This window comes from Saccopteryx leptura, chromosome 12 (assembly GCF_036850995.1).
Source record: "Saccopteryx leptura isolate mSacLep1 chromosome 12, mSacLep1_pri_phased_curated, whole genome shotgun sequence".
Classification (NCBI taxonomy): Eukaryota; Metazoa; Chordata; class Mammalia; order Chiroptera; family Emballonuridae; genus Saccopteryx; species Saccopteryx leptura.
The window spans coordinates 10995321-11019903 of NC_089514.1; the positions used below are offsets into that span (position 1 = coordinate 10995321).

A 24583-nucleotide genomic window follows, 5' to 3' on the forward strand; every position below is an offset into this window, starting at 1 on the left:
CGCCTGCTGTGAATGGCCACTCGAGTTTACACAGCAAGCTCTCCAGGCCTCCCAGGCCTCCGCACAGCCCGGACAAAGCGCTCCCTGCCCTCTCACTTACCTCCGGCTCCTCCCTGCCTGTCCCCAAAGGCCGGCAGACAGCCACACTCGTGGTGCACAGCCCCCAGGAGCACACAGCAGCCTCTTGAGCTGCCACCACCAAAGGCCAGTTTTGCCCCCTGAATGCCTCGCACGTAACAGAGAAGGGGGCTCCTCTTGGCCAGTCCTGCAGAGTGGGGGCAGCCCCTGTGCTGCTTGTGTCCCGAGTCCCAGGGGACACACAGAGGCTGGGGACTGGCTGCCGTCCAGTGTCTGCAGCCCTCCCTCTGCAGCTTCCTCCTGGGCCGGGGAGGAGCGCGTGCCCCGTGCCCACCTCTGCGGGCACCGCTCAGAGTCCCAGCCCAAGCACTCGCAGGGCACAGCAGGGACGGTGTGGGACAGAGGCTCCGGAGGGCTCGGCCACCGTTTTTCACGTGGACAGCCGCAGGACAGGCTACTGGAGGCCAGGGCCCTGCCTCTGGGCGCCCTCCCTCGGCCCTGGTGTTGGGAGCCATTGCAAAGGGTCCTCAACTTCTGCTTTTAACACCTCTCTCCCTGGTCTCTTCACCAGCCTCCCGCTGCATTTCTACACGTCCTCATATTCCTTTCTGAAACTACCAATCAGTGGAATGAAGGAGGCGTCGATAGTACAATTTTCCCTTCATGGGTGACTGTTCTCACCATGCCCACCCATTCCGTCCTCGCTCTGGAATGTGAGGGTCTCCGAAGACCCCCAGCCACGCCGCAGCCAGTCCCTGCGCATGGCCCCCGCAGACCCCCAGCCACGCCGCAGCCAGTCCCTGTGCATGGCCCCCGCAGACCCCCAGCCACGCCGCAGCCAGTCCCTGTGCATGGCCCCCGCGGACCCCCAGCCACGCCGCAGCCAGTCCCTGTGCATGGCCCCCGCAGACCCCCAGCCACGCTGCAGCCAGTCCCTGCGCATGGCCCCCGCAGCCAGTCCCTGCGCATGGCCCCCGCAGACACACAGCGACCACGTCTGGCCTCTCTGCTCACCCCCATTTGTTGCCCTCTGTGGCCAAGAGGCACCCCCGTAGGAGGCTCTTTCTCCCACATCCCCTCGGCCAGATCCAGCCCACCCTCCAGGCCCACATGACTGTCCTCCGGAGGACCCGCAGGGATGCAGGGCGCCCGGAGACAGCTTCCCGGGGGGCCTGCGCCGTCTGGTCGGCACGGCTTGTGGAACCTGGGGCTGAGCCCTGGGTCTGCCCAGGGAAGTCAGGCTGAGCCAGACGTGCGGCAAGGACCACCACTCGACCAGCGGGCACCACTTGCCTGCAGAGACCCTGGTGAGGTCACCAGGCTCTGGGGCCCCTCCACACGGGGCTGTGCCCACCCCAGTCATGAACCCACAGACCTGGTGCATCCTTCACGGCAACAGAAAAAAAGGAGTCTTGGCTTTCGCCATGAGTTTCACTCTTGTTTTATAGAAAGCCAACTACCAGATATAACAGGTGCCCAGCGTCCGGGCCGACCGTATCAGCGGCTGGGCGAGGGAATGGCCAGCAGGGAGCGAGGGAGGGATGCAGGCAAAGGCCCCAGGAGCTGGCCTCTTCCTGTCCTTGGCAGTCACAGCTCAGCTGGGAGGGAGCCCCATGGCAGCCCGCACTGGGCCCTCCTCACAGTCCTGGGCGGGCCCTTCATGGAAGGGGCAGGGGGGTTCTGGATGCTTCTGCAGCAGCGCTGGCCCCGCTGGGGGTGACACCATTCTGAGAGACTCATCCCTGAGGCCTGGGGTTCAGATGTCACCCCTGTGACGAGCGGTGGAGCCGTGGGACTCACCCCATGGGGGCTCACAGGATGGGGTCCGAGCCGTTCCAGTTCACGGACGCACCCTTCCACCTAAGAGCAGAGGGTGGAACCAGAGTCAGACCCGCGGGGCCCTCACTCACCTGAAGTTCTTGTCTTGGGGTCTTAGAGGAGTCGGGCTCCACCCTCCCCCGCCCCCTCCACACTCACACACAAACCTACACCCCAGGCCCTTCCACAGAAATATGCACCCGAGACCCCGGAGAGCATGGGGGGGCAGGTCGTTCCCTCATTCTTCCCTGCCAGTCCCCACTCCCTCGTGCGTGGCAGTGTGGGGCCCTCGGCTGCTCTGAGTGCTCCCCACATCAGAATCCAGCCGTTTTCCAGGGGTGCCGGCTGGGGCACTCTAAAGGCACATGGGAAGAACTAGATACAAACAAATCCGGGCACGGTCAAAGTGCAGGAGGTCCGGTTGCTGGGCCCCAGAAAGGTGGGGAGAGAGGTGTGTGTGGGGGGGGGGGCGGGCAGGGGGCGGAGCCGTGCGGGACCTGGGAGGTCCTGTAAGGTTCTGGGCTTTGCTCTAAGCGCCACGGGAAGGTAGGGAAGGGCTGGGGCAGGTTGGATAAAGCACAGATTTGCATTTTTTTTTTTTAACGAAAAGATACTTTATGACACCCTAGGAAGCACTGAGCATGATTAAACTGTAGTCCAAGCTTAGATACCATTTAATAATAGCTCAATTTCAAAATAAAAGTTATTGTACATGAGGCCTCGACATTTCCCAACATATGCCTTTAATACATGGGACCAGTTTTCTTAAACAACTCTGAGGAATCACATTTGTAGCAGATTCCTGCAGAATCCGGTATCTTGTACATACACATCCACCCTCCAATGAGATGAGCAGGGAAGCGGGTGTTCGTCCCTCCGCGCGGTGCTAGGGCGCAGAGCTTGAGAAGTGCTTTCTACAGCACAGGGTCTGGGGGGGGGGGGAGGAGCAGTCGGTTTCAAAACCTGAAGGTTTTCTTCAGGACCCAAGTGAAAATGGTAACTGCCACAGAGGAGGAAGAAAGAGGAGCTTTCTCACTTTAACTGAACATCTGCTTTGGAAAGCCCAGTAGCCCCGAGGCTGGGTGACGAGAAGAGAGGAACAGTCTCTCCCCAAGGAAGATGGTCACGTTTGCCAACCCAGAGCTTGGAAGCACCAAGAGGCTTCATCACAAACCCAACATCCTTCGTCTTCATGAATGACCTAGACTTCCACTGACTTTCTTCCTTCCTCTTTCCACCCGTGGGCTTCTGCTCTTTGTCTCCGCGTCGGTGCCTGGCTTCAGTCGCCACATGGCTGCCCCTGCCTTTCAGGTTGAGAGGGACAGCCTCCCAGAGGCAGCAGGGTTCATGTAGAGTCCGCTCTTCCAGCTAACTGTCCTCTCGTTCCAGACAGCTTCTCGGTATCTGTAACGACTCTTCCCCTGTTGAATATTGTGCATACTTGACACCATTCCATTCCTCTTCAAAATGAGCAAAAAACATTCCTTGACATTGGGAGAGAAAAAAAACCTTAGCGATAGTTCTGTGCTTCTTGCTCTTATAGAAAGGTTTAGTGCAGTAGATAATTGCAAACAGCCCATTTTGGAGCAATTACTATTGCATTCCCCAGCTCCACCCAGGGCAGTGCGGGGCTAGACCTTCCACGACTGCGAGGAATGTGAGGATGTGTTCAGCATGGTCTAGACACAAGACACAGCCCTGCCCTGCACGGGGCACGCCAGTCAACATCCCAAGAAATCTTTAGACGGTGCATCGAGGAAGGCCGAGTTGCTTCTCCTTGTCAAAACGTTCAGCATGAAAGGCTGATGGGCGGATGGTGGACAACCTGCTCAGCCATGAATGTTACACTGTTCTCGGGAACCGGTCCTTCCCAAACTAGCTCTGTGTTCTCAGTGTCATTTGGTAAGGCCCCATGACACTAAGAAATCTCACCCAAAATGGGCAGCTTTTTGGCAACTGTGCCCCCTCCTTCACGCATGAAAGGCTGGGTGGTACTATTTCACTACCTGAACTGTTTGCTCCCTGGAATCCTTCTGGTCACGAGTGCTCAGAAGCAGGTCTGGATGTGTAAAAATGTTTGCATACATTTCTAGAAGAGGTCTTTTCTCAAGAGTAATTGTGGGAAGAACTACCCTAATAAAGAGACATCCCAAACCTAACCTGTGGCGAGAGGTACATAACCCACTTGTGCCCTCCGCCCCACGGGCCTGCCTCCCCTTCATCAGCAATCACATCACGGGAATCAAAAGGGCAGCGTCACTTGCCCCACTGGGTGTGGAAGAATCAGGTGAGTCTGGCTGTCATACCTTTGTCCTGAGCTGCTGGGTCGGCTCTGAGGCAGACCCAGAGGACTCTGTTAGGTGGCTAGGGGCTGAGCCACTTCACATCTGTCACTGCTCAAAGGAGAGACACTGGGACTGTATCTGGAGACAAAGGGACACGGTTGGGTGAAGCCGGATTTCCAGGGGGTCAGTGCCCACCGCCTGCAGGGTTTGGCGCTGGACCAGATGACGTCCCGGGTCGCCATCGCAGGCCCAGTGAGCAGGGAAGGCGGGCACAGCTCTGCCCTGCACAGCTGAGCAGGTTCGGGGGTTAGAGAGGCTGGGACGGCACAGTGCTGATCACAGGCTGCCGGGGACGAGGCCGATCGAGTGCGCCCACTGGGTTAATAGCGCGTTAGCCCTCTGTAGCCACACAACGCCGGCGCAATTGACTCCACCGTGCAACTTGAGATTTCCAGTGTTCTTCCTCCGGTCATCATCTCTGCAGTTCTGAAGCATGTCACTAAAAAGCTTTTATTGTTCTATTAAAATTCGTAGGTAAGCATCAGCCTCTGTAAGTTACTTACTGAAGTTATGGACTCGAGGGACACATCCTAAATCCAGCCCCCCGAGAGGCAGCAGACGGGAGGCAGGGACAGGAGTGACATTCCGTCTGTCCACAGCCCAGCTCCAGGGGCCCAGATGTGCAACGAGGAAACTGCTGCCCACACCAGTGTGGTTCTCGCCCACAGGCATGGCAAGAATGAGGGGAAGAGTCACGAATGGACCAGACTTCCTGGATCCCTTTAAGATCCATCCTCAGCCTGGTCCCCAGGGCGCTGCCCCATCCCGCTCCTTCCCTCCCAGCCTTCATCCTCCTGGCTCTGAACAAGCAGGTGGAAGTCCTCCTCTCAGCTCCCATCGGCAAACATCTCGGATCCTGGCAAGACGATGTCTGATTTCAGCACAGGGGCAAGTCGTCCTTGTCTGGCACTAGGTGCCCACGTCACACCAACAGTCACGTCGGCTGATGGCCAGGCTGTGGGGTGTTTACGCTTAGTTCTGAGGCTCTGCACGGAGGTAACTGATGCACCCCATCCCAGCCAACAGGTGCCAAAGCAGGGAGAGAGAAGCAGTTTGCAATTTATAATGGAAAAATCAAAGCAGACACACATTAAAATTTAAAAGGACTGAGTCACAAAACTCACACATTTTCAGAACCATACCTACAGGGGAGTCAACCCTGCGCGTCAATCCCCAGGACTGTAGGAAGAGCTGTGTCAATCCCCAGGACTGTAGGAAGAGCTGTGTCAATCCTCAGGACTGTAGGAAGAGCTGTGTCAGTCCCCAGGACTGTAGGAAGAGCTGTGTCAGTCCCCAGGACTGTGGGAAGAGCTGTGTCAATCCCCAGGACAGTAGGAAGAGCTGTGTCAGTCCCCAGGACTGTAGGAAGAGCTGTGTCAGTCCCCAGGACTGTGGGAAGAGCTGTGTCAGTCCCCAGGACTGTGGGAAGAGCTGTGTCAATCCCAGGACTGTAGGAAGAGCTGTGTCAATCCCCAGGAGTGTAGGAAGAGCTGTGTCAGTCCCCAGGACTGTGGGAAGAGCTGTGTCAGTCCCCAGGACTGTGGGAAGAGCTGTGTCAATCCCCAGGACTGTAGGAAGAGCTGTGTCAGTCCCCAGGACTGTAGGAAGAGCTGTGTCAATCCCCAGGACTGTAGGAAGAGCTGTGTCAATCCCCAGGACTGTAGGAAGAGCTGTGTCAGTCCCCAGGACTGTAGGAAGAGCTGTGTCAATCCCCAGGACTGCAGGAAGAGCTGTGTCAATCCCCAGGACTGTAGGAAGAGCTGTGTCAGTCCCCAGGACTGTAGGAAGAGCTGTGTCAATCCCCAGGACTGTAGGAAGAGCTGTGTCAGTCAATCCCCAGGACTGTAGGAAGAGCTGTGTCAGTCCCCAGGACTGTAGGAAGAGCTGTGTCAGTCCCCAGGACTGTGGGAAGAGCTGTGTCAGTCCCCAGGACTGTAGGAAGAGCTGTGTCAATCCCCAGGACTGTAGGAAGAGCTGTGTCAATCCCCAGGACTGTAGGAAGAGCTGTGTCAGTCAATCCCCAGGACGGTAGGAAGAGCTGTGTCAGTCCCCAGGACTGTAGGAAGAGCTGTGTCAGTCCCCAGGACTGTAGGAAGAGCTGTGTCAGTCCCCAGGACTGTAGGAAGAGCTGTGTCAGTCCCCAGGACTGTAGGAAGAGCTGTGTCAATCCCCAGGACTACAGGAAGAGCTGTGTCAATCCCCAGGACTGTAGGAAGAGCTGTGCATGCGCACTTAGGAACCGCGGAGATGGGAGAGGTGAGTGGAGACGCCTGGAACGGGCCCAGCATCCAGGCCCCAGTCAGGTGTCCAGTCAGGGGGAGTTGAGAGCAAGAACGTGGCGCAGGGCTGCTCGACCCCAACACCCGTGGTATTTGGGCTACGGCTTTCTGCTACGGGGGCTGTCTTGTACATTGTAGGATGTATAATACCCTCCACCTGACCCGTGCTGCGACAACCAAAAATGTCCCCAGGCATTGCCAAATAGCCCCCGGGGTGCAAAACCACCCCGGTGAGGGCCACTGGCATTGGGGCTGAGCTCGGGTGGGCTCGGCATCACAGGGGAGGCCCTCTCCTCCCAGGGCCGTCACCACCAGAGAGCAGCAGCCACTGCCCCAGCCGATGGTCAGCCCTGATGGAAGTTTTCAGCAGGAAAGACATCCGACAGAGCCGGCATTGGCCTGGAAGGAGGGCGGGCCAGGCTTGACCGCAGCAGTGCTGACCGGTGCAGACACTCCGGGCCCTCCTCTCACTCGCTCGGGCCGGGCTTGACCGCAGCAGTGCTGACCGGTGCAGACACTCCGGGCCCTCCTCTCACTCGCTCGGGCCGGGCTTGACCGCAGCAGTGATGACTGGTGCAGACACTCCGGGCCCTCCTCTCACTCGCTCGGGCCTGGCTTGACTGCAGCAGTCCTGCCTGGTGCAGACACTCCGGACCCTCCTCTCACTCGCTCGGGCCTGGCTTGACTGCAGCAGTCCTGCCTGGTGCAGACACTCCGGACCCTCCTCTCACTCGCTCCGGTTTCCACGCGTGTGTCCTATGTGCGAGTGTCCCTCCCTGGGCCCAGCGCTCTGGGTGAGTCCCATGGGGCATCTCTCCCCTGTGGGTCAGGCCTGTGCCCTCCACCCCCGACCTTCAGGATCAGGTCCAGGACGCCTCCTTCCAGAAGGGCTCTCTCGCCCTGGGGGTCCTTCCTGCACACCTGAGCCTTTCCCTGGCCGTGGTGTCGGGGTCTCCCTCCCTCAATAGGCTGTGATCCCCTGGAGGGCAGAGCTAGGCGCTCACCAGCTCCCGAGCATGGGCCCAGGGGTACTGCTGGACAGCCCCCTCCACACCAGCTGCTCCTCCTGGAGCCCCAGGACCCAGGGGGAGAACCTTTATCTTTGTTCACACAACCCTGTCCCTTCCCTTGGCCCCGGGCTGTCACAAGGCCCTGCCCGGGCCCACGGCCACTCTCCTGTCCCTTCTCTGCCTCCTCCCGATTCGCCCTCCTCCCCTCAGGCAGGTGTGAGCCCTTCACAGCCTGTCAGGGAGGACACCGTCAGACCCAGTCAGCAGATGGGGGAACGCGGCGTGGAGCAGAACCAAACCTTCCAGAGGTCACACAGCGCGACAGCCACAGAGCAGGACTCGGCGGAGGCCCCAGAGCCCTGTTCTGTGTTCTCCCCCTGCGTCGCGGAGCTCAGCGTTCTGCGAGCCCAGCCAGGGACAAGGGGTACCTGCGGCAGGTGTGCGCAAAGGCAGCAGGGCGGCCGGGGCAGTGGGGGCACCCGGGGAACCCTCCGACCACGGATGACCCCCGGGCGGGCAGGGGACCGCGGGGGAGCAGGGCTCTGGGCTTCCGGCCCCTGGAAGGCAATGTTCCAGCTGAAATTACATTTTCAATTTCTTGTCTGAGCCTCCAAACAGAAACATCTGGGACCCGCCCCAGGCCGTGGTTGTGAGGTCTTTTCTCTTTTTGTGGACAGTTGACAGCTGTTTCATTTTCTCCCACTCTAGCTAGGCTGGTGTGTTGGTCTTGTTGGGAAATGACCATAAATGAGCCTGTTTTTGCTGAGATTAAGGTTAGCAAACAGTGGGGGGAAGAGGGCAGGGGAACGGCCCCACATTCCTGACCCAAGTGAAGGTAACAGGAGACTCGCAGAGGCGAAGATGTGCGTCACACCAGACGGTAGAGATGGCAAGGTACCCAGGGACCGTTCAACTCAGGATGCTCTGCTCCGAAGACAAAAACCCGAGGTCTGGTCTTAGGCTGTGTCACCATGGCAACAAAGCCAGGTGGCGGGAAGTCACAATGCCCGCTCAGTGACCTTCCACTGGGCTGAGACAGCTGGAGCCTGAGATGCAGGCTGCATGTTGCTTGTGACCAGAGGTGTGGCCGGAGGCCCAGACCTCCACTCTGGAGAGCCCCGTCTGTGAAAGGAAGGGCCAGGCCTGGTGGTGAGCAAGGGCCTTTCTGTGGGTCCAAGCAAGATGCCAGATGGCCAAGGGCGTGGTGTCTCCCTGCTGGGTCAGGGTGAGCGTCGGAGGTCCTTCTGGGGCAACGGAGCGAGGGTTGAGGGTAGACAGTGCCTCTCCCTGGACTAGAACAGAGTTGGTTCTGAACTTGACTATGAACTCCGAGAACAAGAACCAGGTCCTATCCAGCTGTTTCTTCCCACGGAGCTCAGGCCAGGGCTCCACGGGGCTGAAGTGAGGGGAAGGGAGCCACCTGCCCAGAGGCTCACCCTTCGGGGAGCACGCAGACTCGCCTGGCAGGTGCTTGGGGTCTGACCGCCCTTAGCAATGGCCTGAGCTCCGGCCACGGCACCACACGCACCCCTTCCCACCAAGGCCGGACTTCCTGACGGGGCAGGAGTTACCCCTCAGAAGGCACGGCCCGTGTCCAGCGGGTCCGCACTGACCTTGAAGGCCACTTTCCCAAGTTTCTCCCTTCCAGCGGTTTGAGAATGTGGATGAAAACAAAACGCAAAGCCTTTGTAATCCACACCCTTGGGACAGGATTCCAGGAGGCCAGGCTGCTGTTTCTCATTACAGCGGTATGTTATCTGATGGGGACCGCAGGGGGGACGGGACCCAGAGGCCCCACCCCACCCACTCCACTCTCTGGGAATGATGCCGGGAAAAGTCCGACCGTGTCCACTGCCTAGGTGGACCCCTGCGGTGGGGCGAGCGATGGGGGAGGTGGGAAGTCCTAGCAGAGGACGGACCATGCACACCAGCTCTGGAGGGCCGGGGCCGGGCGGTCCGCGGGCCAGGAAGACAGCACCCCTGGCCTGCAAGTGTTCAGCACCTCGCCTGACATCTGCTCTCACCAGGCAGCCAGGAAGGGGAGACGCTGCCCCTTTCAGGCACTGGAGGTGTAGTCCTCAAAGTGCGGCCGTGCCCACACACCTGGGGACTCATCAGAAATGCAAATTCTCGGGCCCACAGAATTCCCTCAGGAGTCGGCACCAACCAGAGTCCCCATCCAGCTGTCCTAGACCGTGGGCTCTACAGGAATGACTTCCCATCTGTGACAAAGACTGGGATGCCCTGTTGGAGGAGGTGCCAGGGCTTGGCCTGCGATAGCGAGCAGGGACAGGTGAGGACAGGTGAGGACAGGGTGGACCCCCGCAACAGCGAGCAGGGACAGGCGAGGACAGACCCCCGTGACAGCGAGCAGGGACAGGTGAGGACAGGGTGGACCCCCGCGACAGCGAGCAGGAACAGGTGAGGACAGGGTGGACCCCCGCGACAGTGAGCAGGGACAGGTGAGGACAGGGCGACAGCGAGCAGGGACAGGTGAGGACAGGGTGGACCCCCGCGACAGTGAGCAGGGACAGGTGAGGACAGGGCGACAGCGAGCAGGGACAGGTGAGGACAGGGTGGACCCCGCGACAGCGAGCAGGGACAGGTGAGGACAGGGCAACAGCGAGCAGGGACAGGTGAGGACAGGGTGGACCCCCGCGACAGTGAGCAGGGACAGGTGAGGACAGGGCGACAGCGAGCAGGGACAGGTGAGGACAGGGTGGACCCCCGCGACAGAGAGCAGGGACAGGTGAGGACAGGGCGACAGCGAGCAGGGACAGGTGAGGACAGGGTGGACCCCCGCGACAGTGAGCAGGGACAGGTGAGGACAGGGCGACAGCGAGCAGGGACAGGTGAGGACAGGGTGGACCCCGCGACAGCGAGCAGGGACAGGTGAGGACAGGGTGGACCCCGCGACAGCGAGCAGGGACAGGTGAGGACAGGGTGGACCCCCGCGACAGGGAGCAGGGACAGGTGAGGACAGGGTGGACCCCGCGACAGTGAGCAGGGACAGGGGAGGACAGGGTGGACCCCTGCGACAGGGAGCAGGGACAGGCGAGGACAGGGTGGACCCCCGCGACAGTGAGCAGGGACAGGGGAGGACAGGGTGGACCCCTGCGACAGGGAGCAGGGACAGGCAAGGACAGGGCGACAGCGAGCAGGGACAGGTGAGGACAGGGTGGACCCCGCGACAGGGAGCAGGGACAGGTGAGGACAGGGTGGACCCCGCGACAGCGAGCAGGGACAGGTGAGGACAGGGTGGACCCCGCGACAGCGAGCAGGGACAGGTGAGGACAGGTGAGGACAGGGTGGACCCCGCGACAGCGAGCAGGGACAGGTGAGGACAGGTGAGGACAGGGTGGACCCCGCGACAGCGAGCAGGGACAGGTGAGGACAGGGTGGACCCCCGTGACAGCGAGCAGGGACAGGTGAGGACAGGGTGGACCCCCGTGACAGCAAGCAGGGACAGGTGAGGACAGGGTGGACCCCCGTGACAGCGAGCAGGGACAGGGGAGGACAGGGTGGACCCCCGCGACAGCGAGCAGGGACAGGGGAGGACAGGGTGGACCCCCGCGACAGCGAGCAGGGACAGGTGAGGGCAGGGTGGACCCCCGCGACAGCGAGCAGGGACAGGTGAGGACAGGGTGGACCCGCCCCGGCCTAGGGCTCACTCCCTGATGCAAGCGGCCTCCCACACCACTTCATGGGCCACGGTGTCATGGTGACATTGCAGGGCACAGGGGTGGGGTGGGGTGGCAGGAGGTCCCGGGGGAAGGTCCTGCCGGAGAGGAAGAGGCTCCAGGCCCCGTTCACGTTCAGGTGTCTCCGGGCCGAGCCCCCGGCAAAGCGGAGCCCCAGGTCACTGTCCAGCACTTGCCAATTAGGGCTGAGCCGAGGAGTCCAGTCCCTGGGCCCACGGGAGGTGCTCGGTGAGTCCGGCAGAGCCTTCCTGGGAAAGACGAGTCACTCCACCGGGAGCAGTTGGCGTGGTTCGGGGTGGTGGGCCCTGGGAGGGGTGCGGAGACCAGTGCACCTTCGGCGAGAGCCCCAGGGGCCCCGAGCCGGGCGCAGCCCTGCCCAGGGTGTGGTCCCGAGCCCTGCTTGGCGAGCCCAGCTGCAGGAAGACTGGCCTGTGGCCTCTCACCCCCCAGGCAGGAGGTGCCAAGGCCGCGTCACCTCCTCTCCCCGCCGCTTGCCCTTCTCTCATCACTCTGAGTGAGTGGCCTTCGCACATGAAAGGACAGCGACCTGCACATGCCTGTGATCCTCCCGACGAAAGAAACGCCGGCACGTGACCCCGCAGGAATGCGGCGCCGGGCCCGCAGGCAGGCAGGCGAGCCGACGGGCGAACGGACAGGCCTAATGAGACCGTCTCGACATCTCCCGTGTCCCCTCCCGCACACGTGGCATCCTTTCTCTGTGTGCCACCTCTCCAGGGCTCGCTTGCCTGCGAGTGGGCAGCGCCCGAGGCTCCGGGCGAGCCCCCTGGACATCAGAGTCGCAAGGCCTCAGCCACTGCACTCCACCCCAATCCTGACCTCTTCAAAACAGACATGGAGGTTCCACCTGAGGTCACAGCGACTCAGACGACAATCACAAAGATGAGAGCGGCTCACAGAGTGGTTGGACATCCCAGCACCGTGCAGAACCCCGTGAGCCAGGCACTGCCGTTACCCCCACTTTACAGATGCCAGGGTGAGGCACAGAGAGGCGAGGTCCGGCGGCTTACAGCCAGAAGGGGCAAGGCCAGGATTCACATCCAGGCAGCCTGGCCCTCGTCACGCCTGCGCACTGTGCTGCTTCTCCCAGAGAAGGAACCGGAATCCAGGCCTCTCTGTCCCTGGCCCGCTCCTCCCACTGCACCCGAAGGCCTCCAAGTCACGACCCAGGGGCTCTGTGAGGGGCCCGCCTGAGCCTGGGGACTCCCCACAACGCAAGCCCAGCCTCCGGCAGAGTGCGGCCCTTGCCCGGGGCCCTGCTTGAGTGAGTGAAGGGAGCCCTGACTCCTCCGGAGCCTGGGCAACTCCCGGCCCCGGCCTGAGCCTCAGCCGTCCTCTAAATACTGCGGAGCCAGGTCAGAGGAGCCGAGGACGCCCACCCCCTCTGAGGCCAGGGGAGCCCGCGCCCAGGGGCCCAACCACAGCAGCAGAATGACGAGGCTGCCCCTCCCCAGTGCCGAGGGTGCTGCAGCAGGAAGCCACCCCCAGCTACACGCCAGGCGGGTCTGTCCCGACGGCCTTCCTGTCCTGCTCAGGATCCCCCACGCCCATCCCTCAGGTAGCCTTACCTGTCCTCCGCCTTTGGACCTAACAACGCTCACCACATGGGGGATCCCTTGGGTGGGGGGGTCTCCAGAGGCACCCACTCACCCCAGCCTCCTCCACAAGGTTATCTTCAGACGCTATCTGAAGACACATCGCCCCACAAATCACACACTTCCACTCGGGCCAGGGTGATCATAGAGACTACATACGAACAAGCGCCAAGACTCTCTCCAGGCTGCAGGGGGCCCACCTCGCCACGCCCTCTGAGCTGGGGCGGCTCCCTCACTGCAGGCCCCCCACCCCCAAGCACCACACTCCCGGCCACCGAGGTAGGCGGGGTGCACGGCCAGCGCTGGGCCCCACTCACTTGGTCCTGATGCAGGGGGCCCACCTCGCCACGCCCCCCGAGCTGGGGCGGCTCCCTCACTGCAGGCCCCCCACCCCCAAGCACCACACTCCCGGCCACCGAGGTAGGCGGGGTGCACAGCCAGCGCTGGGCCCCACTCACTTGGTCCTGATGCAGAGCTCGAGGGGCGGGACGAGCTCGCCGTCCCTGTCCTCAGGAACAGTCCGGGTGGTGTCTGGGGAGGCGAGAGAGGCAGATGCTCAGCCCAGGGCCCGAGCTCACCCTGCGGTCAGCACTGCCGACCCAGCTCCTGGGACCCGACTCCCCTGGCACCTGCCCCTCCTCTCTCCCTGCAGGACCACCCTCGTCCCTGTTCCTCAGTTCCCACCTGGACCCCACGGCGCCTGCCGCACTGGCCTCCCACCTCCAGGGGCCACCCCACCCTCCTGCCCCCATTTCAGCTGCCAGAATAAAAACACACCTGACCCCATCACTGCCCTGCTCCCAAACCTCCCAGGGCTCCCTACCGCCCGGAGAATAAAACCCAAACCTGATGGCACAGTGCTCCAGGCCCTCGGATCCGTGCTCTCACCCTCACCTTACACCCCTACCGCCACCGGATTCTCAGGCCCAGCTTGGGCCCCTCCTGCAGGAGGACCCCCAACCCTCACCCTCCGGTGCCCTAGTCCCGACCCCGCGTGAGGCTGCGTTGCTCTGGGGGTGCCCCGCACGCACGCGGACACTGAGGCCCGCCCCCCACCCGCCCTCCGGTGCCCTAGTCCCGACCCCGCGTGAGGCTGCGTTGCTCTGGGGGTGCCCCGCACGCACGCGGACACTGAGGCCCGCCCCCCACCCGCCCTCCGGTGCCCTAGTCCCGACACCCGCGTGAGGCTGCGTTGCTCTGGGGGTGCCCCGCACGCACGCGGACACTGAGGCCCGCCCCCATCCGCCCTCCGGTGCCCCAGTCCCGACCCCGCGTGAGGCTGCGTTGCTCCGGGGGTGCCCCGCACGTGGACACTGAGGCCCGCCCCCACCCGCCCTCCGGTGCCCTAGTCCCGACCCCGCGTGAGGCTGCGTTGCTCTGGGGGTGCCCCGCACGCGGACACTGAGGCCCGCCCCCCATCCGCCCTCCGGTGCCCCAGTCCCGACCCCGCGTGAGGCTGCGTTGCTCTGGGGGTGCCCCGCACGCACGCGGACACTGAGGCCCGTCCCCAACCCTCGCCCTCCGGTGCCCCAGTCCCGACCCCGCGTGAGGCTGCGTTGCTCTGGGGGTGCCCCGCACGCAAGCGGACACTGAGGCCCGCCCCCACCCGCCCTCCGGTGCCCCAGTCCCGACCCCGCGTGAGGCTGCGTTGCTCTGGGGGTGCCCCGCACGCACGCGGACACTGAGGCCCGCCCCCCACCCGCCCTCCGGTGCCCCAGTCCCGACCCCGCGTGAGGCTGCGTTGCTCTGGGGGTGCCCCGCACGTGGACACTGAGGCCCGCCCCCCACCCGCCCTCCGGTGCCCTAGTCCCGACCCCGCGTGAGGCTGCGTCGCTCTGGGGGTGCCCCGCACGCACGCGGACACTGAGGCCCGCCCCCCACCCGCCCTCCGGTGCCCTAGTCCCGACACCCGCGTGAGGCTGCGTTGCTCTGGGGGTGCCCCGCACGCGGACACTGAGGCCCGCCCCCCACCCGCCTGCAGGCTCCCGAGGGTGGGCAGGGTGGGAGGCGGCGCACCCACGGTCAGCCGGATCGGCTCCTGCTGGCTGGCCAGCCCGTCGTAGTAGTACAGGTCGAAGAGCTTCTCGGTCCTCCAGTCCCGCAGGAGCTCCGGCTGCAGGCTGAAGAGCACGCTGAAGTGGCTCTCGCTGCACAGCACCCAGACGGGGAAGCGCGGGGTCTTCAGGAAGCAGCCCACCTGCAGGGGCGGAGACAGGGGGGCCCGATGCAGCGTGCTGTCCCCAGGGAGGAGGGCCGGGGCGTCCTCTGTCCAGCCCCAGGGCCCGCTAGCCTCCGAGAGGCCCAGCTGGGGATCCAATGTGTGTGATGCTGGGTCCCCTTGCGCTGCTCGCAGGCACGCCTGCCTCCCAGAGCACGCTGCCCAGCCTGCTGTTCACAGGGCCTCCGCCTCACAGACAGTCGTGCGATGCCCACCATGCTGCCCAGCCTGCTCTCACAGGGCCTCCGCCTCCCAGACAGTCATGCGATACCCAGCTTGAAACCCGACACACGTGCCCTTCATTGCACATCCAACTGGTACCCTGTGCTGCCCGTCCGGCTTCCCAAAGCTCCTTCATGCCTGGCCTGTCCGGCCCAAACAATGACGACCCACACAGGCCTTCCACATGCTCCCCGGCCCACCCCTCAGCCCCAGGAAACCTCTCACCAGTCCCCAGGCTGACCCAGCATGGGAGCCTCCACACCTGTGCACCCACAGTCCAGACGGCTGGTAACCCTGTCCCTCCCTCAGGGTCCCGCAGCACCCAGTCCCCAGGCTGACCCAGCGTGGGGAGCCTCCACACCTGTGCACCCACAGTCCAGACAGCTGGTAACCCTGTCCCTCCCTCAGGGTCCCGCATCACCCAGTCCCCAGGCTGACCCAGCATGGGAGCCTCCACACCTGTGCACCCACAGTCCAGACGGCTGGTAACCCTGTCCCTCCCTCAGGGTCCCGCATCACCCAGTCCCCAGGCTGACCCAGCATGGGGAGCCTCCACACCTGTGCACCCACAGTCCAGATGGCTGGTAACCCTGTCCCTCCCTCAGGGTCCCGCATCACCCAGTCCCCAGGCTGACCCAGCATGGAAGCCTCCACACCTGTGCTCCCACAGTCCAGACGGCTGGTAACCCTGTCCCTCCCTCAGGGTCCCGCATCACCCAGTCCCCAGGCTGACCCAGCATGGGGAGCCTCCACACCTGTGCACCCACAGTCCAGACGGCTGGTAACCCTGTCCCTCCCTCAGGGTCCCGCATCACCCAGACCCCAGGCTGACCCAGCATGGGGAGCCTCCACACCTGTGCACCCACAGTCCAGACGGCTGGTAACCCTGTCCCTCCCTCAGGGTCCCGCATCACCCAGTCCCCAGGCTGACCCAGCGTGGGGAGCCTCCACACCTGTGCACCCACAGTCCAGACGGCTGGTAACCCTGTCCCTCCCTCAGCATCACCCAAACCAGCCAACCAGGGAGCACAAAGCACTGGCGCGGGCTCCCGCTCATGGGGGCGCTGGCACTGGGTATGAGGGGCATGCCCTCCTCCAGGGTACACATCATGGCCTCACGGTGACGCTCCTGCCCACCGCCCGCACGCTGGGCTGTGCCCTCAGCAACGAGAGCGGGGTCACAGTCAACACAGCACATGTTTGATGAACGGAGGTCCTCGGGAGTGTGGAGGGTCAGGAGTCAGACAGGACTCTGCCCTGGGGACAGGCAGGACCTGGGGCCACAGGGAGCAGAGAGGTCCCGGGGAGTGTGGAGGGTCAGGAGCCAGACAGGACTCTACCCTGGGGACAGGCAGGACCTGGGGCCACAGGAAGCAGAGAGGCCGCGGGGTGAGCAGTCTGATGCCGGGAACCAGTGAGACTCTCGGGGCACGGAGGGGCCTCGGGAGAGAGAGCGGGGGAAGGGAGGGTGGGAGCCGGGCCTGCCTCCTGGTGCGGGATTCGCCAGGGAAGCTCCAGCAGAGTTCCGGTAGAGGGGTGCTCGGGGAAGCAGGTGCCGCGGCACACACACCTGGCCCTCACCCCTCAGTCGGCAGCCGCTCTGCCTGCCCAGGGGAGTCAGACGCCCGGCTGGCTCTGCCCCTGGCTCGCCAGCCCTCCCCACTCTCCCTGCCCGTCGCCTGGGACTCCTGGGCAGCGCCTCTCCCCACCTGTACCCGGGTGTACTCAGTTCGTACGTGCCGTGGGCTGGGCGGGCGGATTCTGGCCTAAATCCCCACCAGCCCTGGGAGATGTTTGCTTGCTCAGGTATTTGCAGCCGTGGCCTGTGGATTAAGGAAAGAATGGGAATTATTTTTCCAGCGGGGAGAAGGGCGTACTTTCTCCAGGACCCATCACAGGAGAGTGGCGGGCAGTCTTCCTTGACTCTGGGCCGGGAGCTGACTCTGGGCTGGATGTCTTGAACAGAGGGCTGTGCTCAGCAGGCCCTGGACATGGTCCTTCGTGAAGGATTTGCTCGTGAACAGCTGCTTCCTCCAGGGGATGAGAGGGCTACTCTGTATCCAAACGCCCTGCCCCCACCTGGCCAGTCGGGCCCTGGTTCCAGTCTCGTGTGACATTAAAACGTGACTTAAGAGCCCGCTCCTCGGTGGGATGTGGGGGAATTAGTTGTCTTAGAGGACGTGGCTGGACGTGCCTAAACCCCACTGCAAACTTGGCTTCTGTTCCAGGCTCAAAGAGGCTTTTCTGGTGAGGGCGTCACCTCAAACAGGGAGCCTCGAAGACTGGGGGCCAGGGCTCATTCGGGGCAGGGAAAGGGGTGCGCAGCCTGCCAGGGAGAGGGCGTCGGCATAACCGGCCACCCTGGACTTTCCAGCAGAGAGACAAAAGGGCAGCTTGCCATTTATCCTGCGGTCCAAAGATGAAGGGCACAAAAAGCTGCCCAGAGAGTTTATAAATGAGCTTTCTCATTCAGGAGCCTTTTCCAAGTGGGTGACATTTTCCAAAGATGAAGTCCACTTCCTCGGGACTCTGGGCTGGCTGACCAAAGGCCTGGGGCGTGGAGGGGAGGGAGGGTGCCTTTCCTCCTGTACGGGCCAGGCGAGGCTTTCTCCTGGTGAGTGCCCACGCAGCACAGCCAAGGACTGCTTTTCACGAGGGTTCTTCCATCTTTGAGGGGTGAAGGAGGAAGGTGTACGAATACCCCAAAGCCATCTGTGGCCTGCCGGCTTAGATGTCCTCATGGGAAAGGATCATGTCTGATTGCTGGCGGGGTTGCAGTCTGCCATCTCCGAGGACAACGTCCATTCAGCGTGACTTGTATCTTGGTCCCAGGCCCCGTCCTAGACAAGGGGGCATGGCAGCGAAGGGCGCAGGAAGAGCCCTGTCCTCACGGCGCTCACCACATGGATGCAGAAGGCAGCTAGGAACAAAATAATCCTACGGAGGCGTTCCTGCTGCGTTCCCCTGAATCTACGATACCCTCAGATCCACCACTATTTTTCGTATCACCAAGAAAGAATGCAAGCTGGCAATTCAAGTCTGCCTCACCACAGACTGCAATAACGCATCGAACCTCAGAGACGCCCAAACGTGGGGAAAGTTGGCATCTCAGAAGCAATGCAACATGACACTTAAAACCAGGAAGAGGCCAATGAGGGAAAAGTATTAAGATTCTATGATGAGAAATGACAAGGTGGGCGGGGCCAAGCAAGGAGACCCCTCTATAGAAAGAGTGATGAGGTCAGGAAATGCAACCCCCTCCTCCATAAGCAGTGACTTCTAAGCCAAAATGTGAAGGGAAGGGAAAACAAGGACAGGTCTCACAGGGTTTACAGATGCTGGGAAGTTCCGGACCTGCAGAACTAGGGCTGTATGCTTCGTCCGCCATGACCAAGTTCCGCAGACCGGGCGGCTTAACCAACGTTCTGGAGACTGGAAGTCCCAGATCAAGGTGTCAGCAGGGCTGGTTTCTTCTGAGTCCTCTCTCCTTGGCTTGGGTGGCAGTTACCTCCCTGTGTCCTCACATGGTCTTCCCTCTGTGTCCCCATCTCCTCTTCTGAGCAGAACACCAGTCAGACTGTATGAGAGCTCACCCTAAGGCAGGGGTCGGGAAACTTTCTGGCTGAGAACGCCACATATTTTAAAATGTAATTCTGTGAGAGCCATACAATGACCCGTGTATGCTACGCATTATCCGATAACAATTTGGTGTTGTCCCGGAGGACAGCTGTGATTGGCTCCAGCCACCTGCAACCATGAACATGAGAGGTAGGAAATGAATGGATTGTAATACATGAGAATGTTTTATATCTTTAACGTTATTATTTTTTTTATTAAAGATTTGTCTGCGAGCCAGATGCAGCCATCAGAAGAGCCACATCTGGCTTGCAAGCCATAGGTTCCTGACCCCTGCTCTAAGGCCTTATTTTAACTTAATTACCTCTTTAATGGTCCTACCTCTAAACACTGGCACATTCAAAGGCATTGAGAGCTCGAACTTCAACATGTGAATTTGGAAGGACACAGTTCAGCCCATGATCATCTCAGAAGACTGGACAACCATGGAAGGGTGCCACACAAAGGAATGACGTGATCCGATCCGCTCTTTAAAAGATCACACTGAAGAGGCAGGATTGGAAGAAGGTGAGGACAGGAGCCCACGACCAGCTGAGCTGTCACAGGTGTCCAGACCAGCGATGCTGGAGACTCAGACCAGGGTAAATGTGAACAGACTTGAGAAACAACCTCGGGTAAGAGCCACATGACCTCCCGAGGGGTGGGACATGCCCCTGGCTCGAGTAACTGAGTGATGGTACCATCTGTGGAGCTGGGCGAAGAGGAGGATGGGGCTTGCAGAGAACCGCCCCACCCAGCTCGGCCTGCGCTCGGGCCCCTTCGTGAAGGCAGCAGTGAACACCCCCTTCGGGTCCAGGAGACGCACTGAAGTCAAACTGCCTGTCCCACGCTGTCAGCTCCCAGTCACCATGACCACCACAACGGGCTGGCCTTCCAACCCTCACTGCTGGGCTCTGGGATGGTGAGAATGAGGTGAATGTCGGATGGGCAAAACCTGACCAGTGGGGACACAGACAGCGGATGGAGGCCCACAGCCCCAGGGCAGAGGCGCAAACGTCTCGCTGTGGGGTAGAAAGCCCAGTCTTCCGCCAGGCACACAACAACAGATGAAGGTCTATGTGGATTCGAGGATTCAGAGAACTTCGTAGGGCCTGCATTTCTTCAATCAGCATTTTATTCCAAGGGAAGGATGGCCCCCCCAACCCCCAAGTGATGTTCTCACCAGCAACCCTCAGCAGACCAGAGGAAAGCACTGTAACCTACCTTCTGACCAATGCCCTCACACAAGAATGAGACCAGGGCTCACGGTAAGCCCGGGGATTCCGTGAGTGCGGCCAAGGTTGCACTCTCGGCCCGTGGAATTCCGAGCTGCGTGCTTTCAGAGCCCACCCAGGGTCTGACGCTCAGGGCCCTGGTGCTTCTCACAGGCCACGTGGCCACATTCCTGGGCTCCTTCCAAACAGCAGCAATACGGGAAGGAGCCACCATCACTCTTTCCCACGCAAGTCTTTGGAAACCCAGAGGTCTGCTTCCCCTCGGTGGGGGTGGGCGTCGCCCAGGGAGGAGACTGGGGGCGTGGCCCATGAGCAGTGGGACAGCACACCAGAATGGGTGGTCCCACAGAAGGGGCATGATGACACCTTAAATGCCGGTCTCCAACCACTCTGCAAACCCAGTTGCCCAGCACTGAGTGTCCCTGGGGGCACTGCGTCCCTGGTTCTGGGGACACACAGTGAATGGGGCTCATCCCGACCATCCCAGAACGTCTGCCACTGTGTGAAGAGCCGCTGTGTCCTCCTCAGAACAACGCGTATTGTGTAGCCAGCCAGAGAACGCTGTCTTCCCCGGAAACATGGAGACGGCTCCGGGAAGGGTCACCAGTGGGCTGGGACGAGAACGCAGGGCCCGGCGACACTGTCCACACTACCCCGTCCAGCTTCCCCTGGGGGTGCGACCCTTTCCGCGGCCCTGGGTGCAGTGAGAGGAGGTGGAGGGGCCCGTACCCCAGCAGACACTGAGCGAGGCCAGGGAAGGTAAAATTTTGTCGGCCAAAAAGAGATATTGAAGTTCTAGACCAGGGGTCCCCAAACTACGGCCCGCGGGCCACATGCGGCCCCCTGAGGCCATTTATCCGGCCCCCGCTGCACTTCTGGAAGGGGCACCTCTTTCATTGGTGGTCAGTGAGAGGAGCATAGTTCCCATTGAAATATTGGTCAGTTTGTTGATTTAAATTTACTTGTTCTTTATTTTAAATATTGTATTTGTTACCGTTTTGTTTTTTTACTTTAAAATAAGATATGTGCAGTGTGCATAGAAATTTGTTCATAGTTTTTTTTATAGTCCGGCCCTCCAATGGTCTGAGGGACAGTGAACTGGCCCCCTGTGTAAAAAGTTTGGGGACCCCTGTCCTAGACCCTGGTACGTCAGAATGTGACATTATTTGGAACTAGGGTTGTTGCAAATATAATAGGTAAAATGAGGTTAGTGGAGTAGGGTGGGCCCTTAATCCAATCTGACTGACGTCCCTGCAAGGAAAGGGGATGTGAGAGAAGATGTCCACGTGACGACGGCGGCAGAGGCTGGTGACGCGGCAATAAGCCGAGGAATGCCAAGGACGGCTGGAAACAGCAAAAGCGGAAGGAGACGAGGACAGTCTCCCTGCGGGTTTCCAAGGGAGCGCGGCCTTGGGGACACCCCGACTCTGAACTTCTGCTGGGAGCAGCTGCGCTCCAGAACCGTGAGACCACACGTGTCTGCTGTTCTGGGGACAGCGCATGACTGCAGTAGCCCTAGAAAACAGGGCCTACAACTTCGGTTCCCTGTCCCTGGAGAGGCCCCCACCACACACAAAACACACACACAGGAGGGTGGCAGCCACCCTGACCCACAATCACACTTTAAACCCCTAGGAGTCCCTTTCAAACAACCTTCCCCAGAACAGGAGATCAGCTGGCTCTGGGTGTGAATTTCGTGCCCGGTAGCCCATGGCAACGAAGACACACTTCTTCCCAATCCTTCCGCGAGGGAGACTGAACCCGATTCCCACCGGCTCCTCCTCCCGCCCCCGCCCCCACCCCTGTCGGTTCCAGGAAGCCAGGCCCCCGGAGACCTGTGCTGCCGGTACCTTGCACACATTGTAGTGCTCAAAGAGGGACAAGAAGCCGACGTCGCTGCGGGCGGCAATGCCTTTGAGGAGCATGATGCTCCCGTCCCCGGAGTCCAGCTCCACCACGTCGTTGAAAACATTGGACACGGCTCTCCCGGTCAGGAGCAGATTGACGAGTTCCTGTTGATGAGAGAGCAAGGGGAAAGTCTGGTCAAGGGAAGATAGGGAGCAAGGGAGACGGGTGGGGGAGGAAGGACAGCAAGGAGGGAGAGAGGCCGACATCGGAGGGGCGTGGCCTCCAGGGATCCCACAGGCCCTCTCATCAGAGCCCCCTCGGCACTCCGCAACCTGCAGTCCCAGAGCATCTGTCAGGCACCAAGTGTGCCCCGGGCTGGGGGGAGGGGTCCTGCTGGAGGGAAGGAAGGCTCTGACCTTGGGCCTGGGGTCTACGTGGGGGGTCGGGTGTGTGCCTGTGCAGCACAGAACGTGACCGGGTCCAGGAGGCTGCACACAGTGCACTCAGGGGCCCAGGCGGACACGGGCCCACATACTGGTCAGAGCCACCTGGGAGAAGGGACAGTTGGGTGGGTCTTGAAGGAGGACAGTTTTCTTCAATAACTTTTAATTTTGAAATAATTTTAGACTCAAAAGTAGTTGTAAGAATAGTACAGAGAATTCCTGTGTACCCTTCACCCAGCTTCCCTTGGTGATAACATCTTACATAACCAGAGCACATCTTACATAACCGGGAGTCGGACGACGCGGCCGTACCAGAATCCAACCCCAGGCCTTGCTCAGACTGTGCCGGGGGTGGGGGTGGGGGTCTTACATGGGGGGGAGCAGAGGACAGCAGCCACAGGGCGGTGGGGCTGGGAGAGCCCCGCCTGGGTCCCAGCTCTGTCCCTGCCCTCGTCTGCCCTCATCGACTGGACTGCATGGGGTCAGGATTCAGTGGCCGCCTGCCGTGCGCCCCACACCCGACAGGCCAGCAAGCCCGCCGACCCTCGCGCCACGAGGCAGTGCATCGGGGTGACTAGAAGAGCATCTAGGGTTCCAGCCTCCTGTTAGGAATGGGGAAACTGAGGCTCACAGAGGGGAAAGGATTTTCCCAAGACACACAGCTGGTTGGCAACAGGGCCGGACGTCCACCAACGTGTTCTGGCTTCGTGTCCGGTGTCCCTTCCCCTCCACTTCCTGTTACCCTCAGGGTACCATCTGCTGGCCAGAGATCTGAGACGAAGGGCGCCAGCTCCGTGCCTGCCGACCCCTGAGGAAAGATCCCAGCGAGCCCAGACTCAGGGCTTGGGCGTGCAGGACCCTCTAACCCACCTCGCGCCAGGACTGGGGCACGTGTGAGGTCGGCGGGCAGGAATCTCCCCCACAGTACGTGGGAACGGCCCTCCCAGCCCTTCCTCTGGAGGGCAGAGTTCACAGAAACTAATGTTTCCCCTCAGACTGTGAGAGCGATGCTCGGGTAACAAAGCCCTCCGTCAGCACCAAGACCCCTGCTCCAGTGACAGTAAAACGCCGCCTGTGGTGGCCGCAGAGGGAGACGCCGAGGGGCCGCGCTGCGTACTCGCAGAGGAAACGGGGAAGAATGTGGAGGAAACGGCAGCTCGAGACGCTGCCGCTCGGGGCAGCAGCGGCTACTGGCCAGGCAGCCTTCTGCAGACCTGGTTCTTGGGGGGACTGAAGGGCCCTGCTCCCCGTCGGGACAATGTGCACGACCTTCCTCAGAGCAGGAGCCTCCTTGCGGTGGGGCACCAGGCTGCTCCCGGCCCTAGACGCACAATCACACAGTGGCAAAGCTCAGTGGCCGTCCAGTCCCTTGTTACTTAAACTGTGGCCCGTGGACCGGCGGCATCACCCTCCCTGGGGAGCCTGGTAGAAGTGCAGAATCTCGGGCCCCAGCCCAGACCCCTCAGCCGAGTCTGCTCACCCAGACCCTGGAGGGAACATGCACACATCCAAGTTTAAAGAGCATCGGTCCAGTCCAAACACCTCATTCCAGCACCGAGGAAACTGAGTCTCAGGGACGTGATGAAAATCACCCCAGCTTGGTCCGCAGGTAAAACAGCCACGAAGTTCAGAACCCAGCCCGAACTCGGTCTGGCACCTTCTGTGCCCGCTGAACCCCCCCTCCCCCCGCTGGGCTGAATGGCTCTGCCTGCCAAGGGGGCACCCCATGGGGACGACAGGCGGCCAGAGGAACCTGGGGCCTTCCGCTAGGAAGGTGGACAGCAGCCACCCCACAGTCTCTCAGGTGCTCTCGACAAAGTACAGGCCCCGACCTGCCCCTGCGTGGTGTCCAGGAGCTGGCACAGGACAGGCTGCACAGTGAGCCAGGCCCCATCGGCTGGACCCAGCCCGTCTGCGCTACACGTGAGGGTCAGCTTCACCTGTGGCCCAGGGGCCCGTCTGCGAGGCCCTGCGTGCAGGGCAGGCACCCACGGAAGCCAGCTGCAGCTCTGGGCTCCCGGTCCTGGCGCTCACAGATAGTGATCACTGTTAGGATCCTGAATAGCCCCTTCCCTCGCCGCCCCCAGGCCTGGGATGATCTCTGACAAAGGCTGTGCTAAGTGTCTCCCCTTCTGCAGGAGGCCCCTTAAGGCCCCTC

General features: G+C 61.5%; 1 protein-coding gene and 1 pseudogene across 4 annotated transcripts in view; both read right to left on the reverse strand.

Moving 5' to 3' along the window:
• Positions 1–1509: 1509 nt before the first annotated feature.
• The window catches only part of MINDY4 (MINDY lysine 48 deubiquitinase 4), a 108250-nt gene continuing 85176 nt past the window's right edge, over positions 1510–24583 (reverse strand). The window contains exons 15-19 of one of the 4 annotated variants that reach the window (XR_010747511.1): positions 21985–22146; positions 14861–15041; positions 13303–13375; positions 4203–4289; positions 3251–3380 (exon numbers count right to left, since the gene is read on the reverse strand). Coding sequence is in view for 3 of the 4 variants with exons in the window: in XM_066354015.1 (XP_066210112.1) it covers positions 1890–1938; positions 13303–13375; positions 14861–15041; positions 21985–22146 (465 nt within the window). In the remaining variant the exon portion in view is untranslated. Of the gene's footprint in view, positions 1939–3250; positions 3381–4202; positions 4290–13298; positions 13376–14860; positions 15042–21984; positions 22147–24583 lie in introns of those variants that run through there. The other 3 variants (XM_066354015.1, XM_066354017.1, XM_066354016.1) reach the window with 3 other exon arrangements.
• On the reverse strand, positions 3265–4074 carry LOC136384013 (oxysterol-binding protein-related protein 9 pseudogene; annotated as a pseudogene).